This window comes from Phoxinus phoxinus, assembly GCF_949152265.1.
Source record: "Phoxinus phoxinus genome assembly, chromosome: 18".
In the NCBI taxonomy this organism is placed as follows: domain Eukaryota; kingdom Metazoa; phylum Chordata; class Actinopteri; order Cypriniformes; family Leuciscidae; genus Phoxinus; species Phoxinus phoxinus.
Window position 1 is genome coordinate 29,486,563 of NC_136893.1, and position 12,675 is coordinate 29,499,237.

At 39.4% G+C, this 12,675-nt stretch overlaps 1 protein-coding gene across 1 annotated transcript in view; it reads right to left on the reverse strand.

Annotated features, from left to right (window-relative positions):
* LOC306985873 (6-phosphofructo-2-kinase/fructose-2,6-bisphosphatase) overlaps positions 1 to 12,675 on the reverse strand; it is a 91,338-nt gene that overhangs the window by 17,759 nt on the left and 60,904 nt on the right. The window contains exons 12-13 of the mRNA XM_079588618.1: positions 11,818 to 11,880; positions 11,662 to 11,726 (exon numbers count right to left, since the gene is read on the reverse strand). Coding sequence (XP_079444744.1) covers positions 11,662 to 11,726; positions 11,818 to 11,880 — 128 coding nt within the window. The remainder of the gene's footprint in view (positions 1 to 11,661; positions 11,727 to 11,817; positions 11,881 to 12,675) is intronic.

Genomic DNA, 12,675 nt, shown 5'->3' on the forward strand with positions numbered 1-12,675 from the left:
ATTCTTTGGATATAAATGTAGCAATATCATTTTTGCATCTAGAGGAATATTCAAGGCTAAAATTATCTTAGTAATATTAATCACTTCCACCCAAAAGTCTCTGATAATGTTGCACTCCCAAACACAATGTACAAATGATCAAACCATTTATGTTAAGTAAAAAATTCGTACATCCAGAGGGTGGCGGTATAATACGACGCCAACTGCCATTTTGCCCTAACTTAATTTGATTGTGTTCAATCTGCTTAAATGTGAAATTTAAGTTTAGGCCTATAATACGTTTGTGTTGGATTACATGAATGATTTGTGTTGCATTAACTGAAACTGGATGGTGCTTGTTAGTTCCCAGCATGCTTTGCATATGGTTGAATTAAGAGAGAATAAATGTTTAAATTAAGTGTTTTTACAATTACATTGGAATTATTAGAACAATTTAAATTACAGTGGGTTACCATAGTGGAGAAGAGTGGAGCATTTTGTTTGGCTGTGGACTGAAATTTCATTTAACTGCTTTGGTAGGAGCATGTGAATATTTGCATTTAAGATGCTAATATGTGCCACTGCTAGCAAATAGCTAGCTATAGTCTATACATTTTATTATGTGTCACTAAAATAAATGAAATATTAATAAATCAATGAAATTAAAAAACTCCTGAATCATGTCAGGAAACCTTTAAATTAGTTGGGCCCAACCATAGTAAATAAGTTGAATCAACATTAATAAATTAAGTTGACCCAACGTAAGTACATTAAATTGGAATAACAGAATTGCATAATGCTGAAATAAAGCAAGTTAATCGTGTGGAAATCCTTTCCATGATTTTTTTATGTTCATTCAAAGAGTTATTTTTTTGATCCAAGTACTAATCAGGCTCAGCCCTGCTTTGCTTCAGTGGGCAACCAGTCTTGGGCTACAGGAGGATATGGCTGCTGACATTAACACGGGCACATGATCTGTCTATTATAGCAATCGCGACCTGCTTCATACCACTGTAATGTTAAAAAAACATGAATGTTTTCACTCATCCATTAACATTATTAGATCCATCAGCTTGACAGAAGTCCCATCATTCAGCTTGTAACTGCGTCATAAACCTACGCCTTTGTCATTGTAAGAGGTTGGCGACCCCTAGCAGCGAAAAATAATAATACATATTGTATTTACTACGCTAGTTCTTGATGTCTGTGTGTGACTAAATATCGCAGCAGTTCAAAATGTTTTTTTTTAGCACAATGTGTTAAAGTTTTACAGTCTTTATAATACAATATTTAAATGCGTTTAATGATCTAACACACCTTGGGATGAGATCTGGGATCCACAACTTCTGTAGACGTCTGACAGAAATGAAGTTAAACTGTTAGTAATAAGTGAAGCTGGTAATGCTGTTTTTGTTGTTCAGCATTGTTCTCCTCTGCTGAGATCTTGAGAGATCTGTTAGTGTTTAACCTTCTGGGGACCAAAAACGCGCCGACGCGTTTGCCTCAGTTTTTTTCACATAGCAGCAAAATAGATTTAAAATACTCCCGTCATTTTTTGTCATACAGGCTTAAGAAATAGGAAAAAATAAACTGTTAAATGTCGTCTTATTTATGGGTTCACTTAAAATCGAAATAAAACATTGTGCTTTTGTAAAATAAAGAAAGTAAACAGGGTGTGCTTTCTGCCTCTCCGTCTCCGTGAACTTTTTTTCTAGTGCACGTCTGTAAACTTAAACAAAACTCAGCGAATACTATTCACTCAGACATGAGCTATATTTCTATAATCATTTAAGTGTGTAGTTTTAAATTATCTATGTAGTCTATATAAAAAGAGCGAGAGATCAGCCGTACATATTGCAAAACTTTCTGAAAATGCGAATGAGAATTAACTGCACAATTACTAGAAATGTTTACCTTGGATATTGTTTGCAAGCATACACAGTTTGTGGAAAAATACACTTTTTTTCAAGATGTTTCCAACTCTGAACCAATTTTGTAGTGAAATATATATATGTGTGTGTGTGTGTTGTCTTTGCATTCTTTCTTGTGGCTCAGTGACACCTGAATGAAAGGCTCATTAGTATGCAGCATTAGCAGGTCTTTGTCTTCAGGTGTGAATGAGGACATTATTCATGACCTTGTTGGATCATTCACGCCCACCTGCATATTGCCTTTCCAAACAAAAAGTGTCTTACAAAATTTAAATCAATCTATTGTTTAATGTGAACGATTAGCCCGGATGATTTTCAGATCATTTTAAAGTAAAAACTCTAGGCGACAACATCCATTAGTCAAAAGTATTGTGGGAATATGTGAAGTTGGTCGTTTGTGGTCTTATATCAGAAAATGTAAGTTTGATTTTTTTGAATAACCACGCATAAATAATATTCTCTCAAAAATTCAAACATGTACATGTTGTTACATACATGTTGCTCACATATTATGATAGCCATGTTCGTGCTAAATAGAGTGTAATTACACCTTTGCCAATAATATGTTTATAAGCAACTGAAAAAAAATACAAATATTAGGGGATGTCAAAACATCTCAAGGACCCCAAAAACACCTTAGACCCCAGAGGGTTAATGTTCTGTTGGGATTTAAAGGGTTTCTGTTGTGTGAGTTTTGTGGGTCACCATTGTGCTGAAGAGTAGAGCCTGTGCTTCAGTCCAACAGAAGACCAAGAAACACTGATGATATGCTGCATGTTGCTCTATTTTAAAAGCATTATTGAATATATTGTAATATATAACACAATATATTAATAAAATATAATATTTCATATATTTTTTCAGTATTTACACCATATAATATATTGATCATAAATATATGGCAATATATTTTTGTTGATGTCATCGTCCAGCTCAGTTCAGTTCTCATAGTGTCAATGCAGGCAGATCAATAATACTGTTGAATATTAAGTGTCCCCACCTAAGCAAGCCAGTGGCAAGAACACAAACTCCATCAGGAGACAGAATAGAAATAAAAAAACCTTGGGAGAAACCAGGCTCAGTCGGGGGAACAGTTCTCCTCTGGTCAAACGAACCAACATGGTGTGAATAGATTTCAGGCTGAATCACAACTCTGATTGCCGATTGATCATTCAGAATATATAATCCAGTTCCTTTTGCATGAGGATTGGGATACATCATACCAGCATACGCTGGGAGTTGAAGCTGGCTATAGGGTCAGAGGACTTCGACAAGGTCTTCACAGGGGATTTACTCTAGGGCTTATCTAGTCGTTGAGGTCTCTGCTAACATTATGTTTGCCACCCATATACGGTAAAATATGGGATCGTCCCGTATTTAAAGGTAAAATGATGAGTTCCGTATGAAATCACTACTGGACGTGTCCCCTATTTTTCATACACACAGTTGAATAAATAAAAAGACTTTGCAGTGTGGAGAATACTAATAGTGTTAAAATGTGTTAAAATGAAAGAAAATTAAATTTTCATGAATTTATGAATGGCAATTACTTCAATTAAAAGGTGAAATTTCAATAAGAGATGGCAAAAATTACTTTCTGATTCAACTGAAGTCAACTAAAAATATGCTGACTTTCTTGAGAAGATCAGTCATGAGAGAAGTAAAACGAATTTTGAAAATGTATCAATTATTTGTAAAAATAGTAGAACCCCAATTCCAGAAAAATTGGGACATTTTGTAAAATGCAATAAAATTAAGAATCTGTAATTTGTTAATTCTCTTGAACCTTTATTTAACTGACAAAAGTACAAATAAAAAATGTCCAATGTATTCACTGGCCAAAATTAATTCCATTTTGTAAACAAATTTTGATTTTGATGGCTGCAAAACACTCCAAAAAAGTTGCGACAGAGGCAAAATAAAAGTGAAAAGATTACAGAATATCTAATTTAAGCTGTTTTGAAACAGTCCATAATAAGCAGGTGAACTGGTACTGGAACTTTGTGCGGAAACCTTTTTAATTACTAAGCTATATACAGTATATGATTTACCATATATCATTTTGTGCAGAGATTCAGGGAGACCAGAGAAATCTCAGTCCGTATAGGGTAAGGCAGGAGACCATTGAATGTGCGTGTCTTTCGAGTCTTAAAATGGCACTGCATGAGTAACCATCATGCTACGGTGTTAAATATAGCCACATGGGCTCGGCAGTACTTTGGAAAAGCGTTGTTAATTTAACACAATCTGCTGCATTAAAAAACGCAACTTGTTATGCAAGGAAAAAGCTATTGTTACGTCCTACGGTGTAATTTTATTTTGTATTATTATTTTCTTTGCCTATGCTGTGTTTCCGGCCACTAGGTGGCAGTTGTGGTGGGTTTTGCTTTCCATGTTTTTTGACTGTGTGCAGGTAAAGCCAGCTGAAGGTGATCTCCTTGATTGATGACAGCTCCTCTGGCGTTGGTCGCGGCCTGAAGAAAAGGTTTAAAGCCTGACTGATCTCGGAAGGAGGGAAGATAGAGGGGGAGCATTGTTTTGTTTCTTTGTTGTTGTGGCTGCTTACTACTGGTTGTATGTATTGATTAATTCTAAGCTTTATGGCTGTTCAGTTGTGACTGACCTAGCAAACTTTCAAGTTGTATTTTTGCTTTGTTTTTATCTTCTAAGAAATTGCTTTAGTGAGATAGAGACCTTTCGGTCTGTGGTGAATTCAGTTGTTAAAATTGAACCTCTGTTTTCATTTCCCCTGTAAATATTGTAAAAACAACTAAACTGGGAAGTCTAGGGAGTGGGTGCCCTTTTTTTTACTTTATGAACTCTTTTCTCCTGTTTAAAGTAGAGAGGGAGTCAGGAAGATATTTTGTTGTTTATTTCCTTTTAATTTTCCAGAGGGCAAGATTAGAATTGGTCCCTATAGTTAGAGGCTTTGTTCAATGTATTTTGTTTGGGCTTTTCTCCCACTCCTGAAGCCTTATAACTTCCCTAATGGTGTTGCATCAATAAATTTGTGTAACACATTTCTGTTGTCTCTGGTGTAACTCTGTGAGCCATTTGTTTCTTTTTTTTTTTTTTTTTTAATGACGTTTCTCCTAACCTAGACTGGGAGGAACGTAACATTAATTGGGGGCTCACCTAACTGTTATACATCTCCTCAATCCTTATTTTCTTCCCTTGCAACTAAATGAGAGGAGGTAAGCCTTTGTTATTGTCATTTTTGTTTTATTCCTAGCCTGTTTTTGACTTTGGTGAAAGAGGAAATTCTGTGCTAGGGACAGTATGGATTTTGATCTTATATTATTTACACTGACACCTACAACAGAAGAATTGAATCGTTGTAGAAAGAAAGATCTATTGTTGATAGCTGATTTCTTTAATGTGGAAGTAGCCAGAGAAGCTACTAAGCAGGTTATCAAAGAGGAACTGTTTGAGAAACTAGTTAGTGCTGATATTTTGCCAGAAGAGAAGGAGGTGATAGAAGATATACCAGATGTTGCTGGGGAAACTATTGATCAAGAGTTACTTCTTGACTCTAAAACTGTTGAATCTTGCGATGATCCAAAGGTAGCACTTAAACTAAAGGAGTTAGATCTGTCAATAAGGAAACAAGAATGTGAGACTCAAAGAATTCGACTTCGGGCTATTGAGGTACAAGCTGATTGTGATATTAGATTGCGGCAGTTAGATTTACAGGCTCAGCAAATGCAGGGTGAGCCTGTTCCATTGCCACAGCCTGGAGCTCCCTCTGGCACCTCTCCGTTACAAAGTCCTGTTCCTTTAATGTCAGGTTTACAATCAGGCTTTGATATAAGTAAACACATTGCGTTAGTGCCCAAATTTCGTGAAGTTGATTCTTACTTTACCGCATTTGAACGAGTGGCTGCTAGTTTGAAGTGGCCAAAGGAGATGTGGGCCTTGTTACTGCAATGCACTTTAGTAGGGAAGGCTCAGGAAGTTTCTTCAGCTTTGACCATAGAGCAGTCTTTAGACTATGATATTGTTAAATCTGCAGTACTTCGAACCTATGAGCCTGAGGCCTATCGCCAGAAGTTTCGAAATTTGTCAAAAACAGTCAATCAGACATTTGTAGAATTTGCTAGAGAAAAGAAGGCTCATTTTGAAAAATGGTGTCTAGCTAGCAAGGTGGGTAGTTTTGAACAGCTGCAGGAATTGCTGTTGTTGGAAGACTTCAAGCGATGCATCCCGGAGAAAATTGTTGTTCATTTGAATGAAAAAAAGGTTATTTCTCTGCAGGATGCAGCAGTTGTTTGTGATGAATTTGTGTTGACACATAAACAGGTGTTTTCTTCACCACGTCCAACTCGAAATCTGTCGTTTAGGGATGAGAGTAGGGAGAGTGGCATGCCCAAAACCTTTTCTCACACGAACAGAAATAACTTGTCGGTCGCTAGGGGTCGTAATCCTGTTGCTAAGTTAAATGGAGAGGGGCGTGTATGCTTTTATTGCCTTGACCCTGGCCATTTAATTAGTGAGTGTAAGGCCTGGAAACAGAAAAGCTCTGCTGCCAAGACTAAGAGTGTAGCATTTGTCCAAGGTGTGTCCGGTTTTGATTCTCCCCCTGAGTCTAAGGTATATGAACCTTTTATCTTGTCCGGCTCTGTGTCTCTGTCTGCAAATGCTGACTATAAGCCTGTCCGTTTGTTGAGGGACACCGGATGTGCGCAGTCTTTGATTCTGAAGAGTGCTCTGTCCTTCTCATCTGAGTCATATACTGGTACAAGCGTTTTAATACAGGGTATTGAGTTGGGCTGTGTCAAAGTTCCGTTGCATCAAGTTCATTTAAGGTCTGGTCTTGTTGAAGGGCCTGTGAAGGTAGCGGTTTGTTCTCAGTTACCAGTGAAGGGGATAGAGTTTATTCTGGGAAATGACTTAGCGGGTGGTAAGGTTTTCCCCTGTCCTGTGGTGACAGATGTCCCTATTGCTTGTGGGCCAAGTGATATTGCAGAACAGTTTCCCTCTGTCTTTCCTATTTGTGCTGTGACTCGTGCCCAGGCACACAAGTATGATGATGTAGTTGAACTTTCTGACTCCTTCTTGATTTCTCAAAGTGAGCCGGTGGAAGTCAAACTGTCTATCGATCCTGAACTTTTTAAAACTGACCTTAAGGTCCTGGATGAAGTGGAGAAAATTCCTCTGATACTTGGAAGAGAACAATTAGCTATGGCACAAAGATCCGATCCCACCTTGTCTAACTGCATCAGTGCTGCCTATGCTGGTGAGAGAAGTTCTAAAACTAGAGCAGGATATTTCTGGGACAAGGATGTGCTAATGCGTAGGTGGAAGCGGCAATATTCCGATGAGGAGGAGTGGAGTGCAAGCTACCAAATTGTTCTTCCACAAGGTTATCGTACACAAGTTCTTAAGTTGGCTCATGAAAATGCTTTGTCTGGTCATCTGGGAATCACAAAGACTTTCCGGCGGATTTCAAGGTACTTCTTTTGGCCTGGTTTAAAATCTTCGGTGTCAGGCTTTGTTCGCTCTTGTTGTGTTTGTCAGCTCTCTGGTAAACCAAATCAGGTTATTTCTCCTGCACCGTTGCAACCAATTCCTGTGGTCGGAGAACCTTTTGAGAGACTCCTTATTGATTGTGTGGGTCCATTGCCCAAGTCAAAGTCAGGTTATCAGTACATTCTAACAATGATGTGTGCGGCGACACGATATCCGGAAGCTGTCCCGATACGTACTCTTAAAGCTAAGGTTGTTGTTAATGAGCTTGTGAAGTTTTGCTCTACATTTGGGTTGCCCAGGATAATCCAATCCGATAGAGGCACCAATTTTACTTCTCATGTGTTCAAGCAGGTACTACAAGAACTGGGGGTGAAACAACAACTGTCAAGTGCCTATCACCCAGAGTCCCAAGGGGTGCTTGAAAGGTTTCACCAAACCTTAAAATCCATGCTTCGTGCATACTGTCTGGATACAGGGAAAGACTGGGTAGAGGGGTTGCCATTACTCATGTTTGCAATTAGAGAGACCGTTCAAGAGTCATTGGGTTTTAGCCCGGCGGAACTGGTCTTTGGTCATACAGTACGGGGACCGTTGAAGTTGTTAAGTGAGCAATTACTGTCTAAGACCACTTCACCCATGTCAGTGTTAGACTATGTCAGTTATTTTCGGGAACATCTGCACAGGGCATGTGAAGTTGCAAAAGAACATCTTGTTAAAACTCAAGCAAAAATGAAAGCTCGTTATGATAAGCAAAGTGTGGTGCGTAATTTTCAAACAGGTGAAAAAGTGCTTGTCCTCCTTCCTGTTCCTGGCTCAGCTTTGCAAGCAAGATTTTCTGGTCCATATGTCGTTGAGAAAAAACTTGGTGACACAGACTATGTGATTAGTACGCCGGATCGTAAAAGAAAAACCCGGCTGTGTCACATAAATATGTTGAAAGCCTATGTAACAAGATCTGTATCTCCAGAGCCGATACCTAAACCTGTGTCTGTTTTGTCCACTAGTGTCAGGCAAACTGTGTATAATCCTGTGACTGATGGCTTGGCCGATAGTGACGCTCATGGCATGACCATGAGGTTAAATAACTCCTGTATTGTGAGTGACTTGAAGTCATATCTCTCGTATCTTCCGAAGGTACAGTGTGAAGATATTGTAAATCTGTTCTACAAGTATCCTACTTTATTTTCTGATGTTCCGATGCAGACTACAGTGTTGAAACACGATATCGATGTGGGCGAGTGTAGGCCAATTAAACAACATCCATATCGGCTCAACCCCATGAAGCGTGAATTAATGAGAAAAGAAGTAGATTATTTGTTACAACATGGTTTGGCCTTTCCTAGCCAAAGCCCATGGAGCTCACCCTGTATTTTAGTTCCAAAATCTGATTTTACGGTAAGATTTTGTACAGATTACCGTAGGGTTAATGATGTAACAAAGCCAGACTCCTTCCCTCTGCCATGTATGGAGGACTGTATAGATTGTGTAGGCTCTGCTCGTTACATTACCAAGCTTGATCTCTTAAAGGGGTATTGGCAAGTGCCTTTGACCCCACGGGCCTCTGAGATCTCTGCCTTTGTCACCCCTGATAACTTCCTGCAATATTCGGTTATGGCATTCGGGATGAGAAATGCCCCAGCAACTTTTCAACGCCTCATGCAGAGAGTTTTGTCAGGAGTGACCAATTGTGAGGTATACCTGGACGACTTAGCTGTTTACTCAATGTCTTGGGAGGATCACATAAATAGCTTGGAACTAGTTTTCAAAAGGTTGGCTGAATCATCATTAACCTTAAACTTAGCGAAGTGTGAATTTGCTAAAGCTATGGTCACTTATCTTGGTAAAGTGATTGGACAAGGGCAAGTTAGGCCTATTGAGGCCAAAGTGTATGCCATTGTTGATTTTCCCACTCCAACCAACAAGAGAGAGCTCCGACGTTTCCTGGGGATGACTGGATATTACCGTGGGTTCTGTAAGAATTTTTCATCGGTAGTATCCTCACTGACAGACCTACTTAGTACGTCCAGAAAGTTTGTGTGGGGTCCTGAATGTGAACAGGCCTTTAATTCTGCAAAGATACTCCTTTGTAATGCACCAGTACTGTCTGCTCCTAACTTTTCACTTCCTTTTAAGTTACATGTGGATGCCAGTGCCTGTGGAGCTGGGGCCGTATTGCTGCAGGATGATGATTCCGGTGTTGAACATCCTGTTGGGTACTTCTCTAAAAAGTTTACGAAGAGTCAACGAAACTATAGTACCATCGAGAAAGAAGCACTATCTCTGTTGATGGCACTTCAGCATTTTGAAGTATATGTTGGTGGAAGCTGTAATCCCATTAGCGTGTATACCGATCACAACTCCCTGTTTTTTTTGTCACGGATGTCTAACTCAAACCAGCGCTTGATGAGGTGGTCGCTCATGGTACAGGAGTTCATTCTAGACATTCATTATAAGAAAGGAGTTGAGAATATTGTTGCTGATACTCTGTCTCGTGTTTACGATGGTGAAGAATAAGAGTACTGACCTGTATGATATACAAACCTCGGGTTTGTAAATTAAGGGTGGGGGTGTTACGTCCTACGGTGTAATTTTATTTTGTATTATTATTTTCTTTGCCTATGCTGTGTTTCCGGCCACTAGGTGGCAGTTGTGGTGGGTTTTGCTTTCCATGTTTTTTGACTGTGTGCAGGTAAAGCCAGCTGAAGGTGATCTCCTTGATTGATGACAGCTCCTCTGGCGTTGGTCGCGGCCTGAAGAAAAGGTTTAAAGCCTGACTGATCTCGGAAGGAGGGAAGATAGAGGGGGAGCATTGTTTTGTTTCTTTGTTGTTGTGGCTGCTTACTACTGGTTGTATGTATTGATTAATTCTAAGCTTTATGGCTGTTCAGTTGTGACTGACCTAGCAAACTTTCAAGTTGTATTTTTGCTTTGTTTTTATCTTCTAAGAAATTGCTATAGTGAGATAGAGACCTTTCGGTCTGTGGTGAATTCAGTTGTTAAAATTGAACCTCTGTTTTCATTTCCCCTGTAAATATTGTAAAAACAACTAAACTGGGAAGTCTAGGGAGTGGGTGCCCTTTTTTTTACTTTATGAACTCTTTTCTCCTGTTTAAAGTAGAGAGGGAGTCAGGAAGATATTTTGTTGTTTATTTCCTTTTAATTTTCCAGAGGGCAAGATTAGAATTGGTCCCTATAGTTAGAGGCTTTGTTCAATGTATTTTGTTTGGGCTTTTCTCCCACTCCTGAAGCCTTATAACTTCCCTAATGGTGTTGCATCAATAAATTTGTGTAACACATTTCTGTTGTCTCTGGTGTAACTCTGTGAGCCATTTGTTTCTTTTTATTTTTTATTTTTAATGACGTTTCTCCTAACCTAGACTGGGAGGAACGTAACACTATACATCAACTCTATGCAGAGTTCTCTGAGCCCGAGCTCATCTCAGATGGTTTAAAAGACAGTGTAAATCTGTGCTGCGGTCAGATGAATCCATGTTTCAACATTTTTTGGGGGAAAACGGACATTGAGTTATCAGGCCCAAAGATGAAAGGGACTACACAGAATTGAATTAGTGACAGGTGCAAGAGCACACATCTGTCATTGTATGGGGGTTCAGCACAGCAGTGCAGCCATTGATGTGGAGTAAATACAGACATATACTGCCATCAAGATGACATCTTTCCTCGGAAGCAAGACACTAGGCCTGGCTTCATTCTGCACATGACACTCTACACTGTAGAATGGATGTGCTTGACTGGCCTATACCTGCAGTCCAGACCTGTCTCTAATTGAAAATGTATGGACCATCATGAAAAGGAGAATCAGAAAAAGTCGACCATGGACTGTTGAGCAGCTGTCTTGTATCAGGAGAGAATTGGCAAAAAATCAACTTGGAAACCTGCAACAATTAGTATCCTCAATTCCCAACTGATTAAAAAGTGTAATCAAAAGGAAAGGTGGTGTGGCAGTTAAACATGCCTCTGTCCTAACTTTTTTGAAGTGTAGCCATCAAAATCAAAACTAGTTTTTATTTACTAAATACAATTAAGTTGGTCAGTGAAAACATTGAAAATCGTTTCTTTGTACTTTTGTCAGTTAAATGAAGGTTCGAGAGAATTAGCAAATCACAGACTCTTGATTTTATTGCAATTTACAAAATGTGCCAATGTTTCTAGAAATGGGGTTGTACTGTACCAAATCGATTATTAGCAACCCCTGTGACTGGAGAATTGCACTGCTCTTTATTTCAGAAGTGCTACAGAACGAGAGTATTACTGTGCTCACCACAGGTCTGTCTCTGTGTGTGTTCACTGCTTCAACCTTCAGGAAAATGGACTCAACATCACAGCCTGGAAACACAATAGAAAAATGTATAATTTTACGATCTTATTGATCTTTATGTAAACAGTTATATTACAGAAGCGAGAAAGAGAGTCTGACCGTAGGCCACAGGAGTGAGTTTCATCACCGTGTGCAGAGGACACTTCAGATAAGGCAGCTCATCTAGAGTGAAGTCAGGGCAGAGCATAGTTAAAAAGACTCTGTTCAGCCAGTTACATGTACAAGAAGGAGTACAACTGTAAAAATCAGTGATCGTTTGTGAACTAACTGTATTTCTGCATTGATTACTGATGGTCTGTTCAGCTAATTCACAATTATACACAAACACAATCTGACTTACAACATTCCAGCAGTTTTTTATTGAAGACCATAAATTATCATTATAATAATTTACAGTGCAGGCTGGAAAAAGTAAGCTAACCCCTGAATTTAACAATTTGTAGTTCTTTAGCAGCAGCATAACTTCAACTAAATCTTTCCTTTAGCTGCTTTTAAAATCTACACCACATTGAAGATGCATTTCAGAACCCCCCCCCCCCCCCCCCCCCATAAATGAAAACAAATACTTTCACTTTATCAATATTTCTTTGTTTTCTTTCTGTCTGTCATTTTCGACGTTGTGTCGAAATACTTGAGAGCTCCAAACTCCTCCAATGTATTCAGAAAAGGCCAGTGGCGTGTGGAATCTGCAGAGCATGCCCGAGACATATGGGTATATAAGGTGCGCACTCACTGCTTTCCTGGTGCTCGTGTTCTCGATGTCGCTGCGCAGGTCCCCGAGATCCTGAACGGTGACGAGCGCGTCGGAGCTGTCGTGCTGCACGCGGGGGTGAACAACATCAGGCTGCGGCAGACGGAGGTTCTGAAGAGGGACTACAGGAGCCTGATCGAGACGGTACGCAGAACTTCGCCTGAAGCAAAGATCGTCGTGTCTGGACCGCTTCCCACGTACCGACA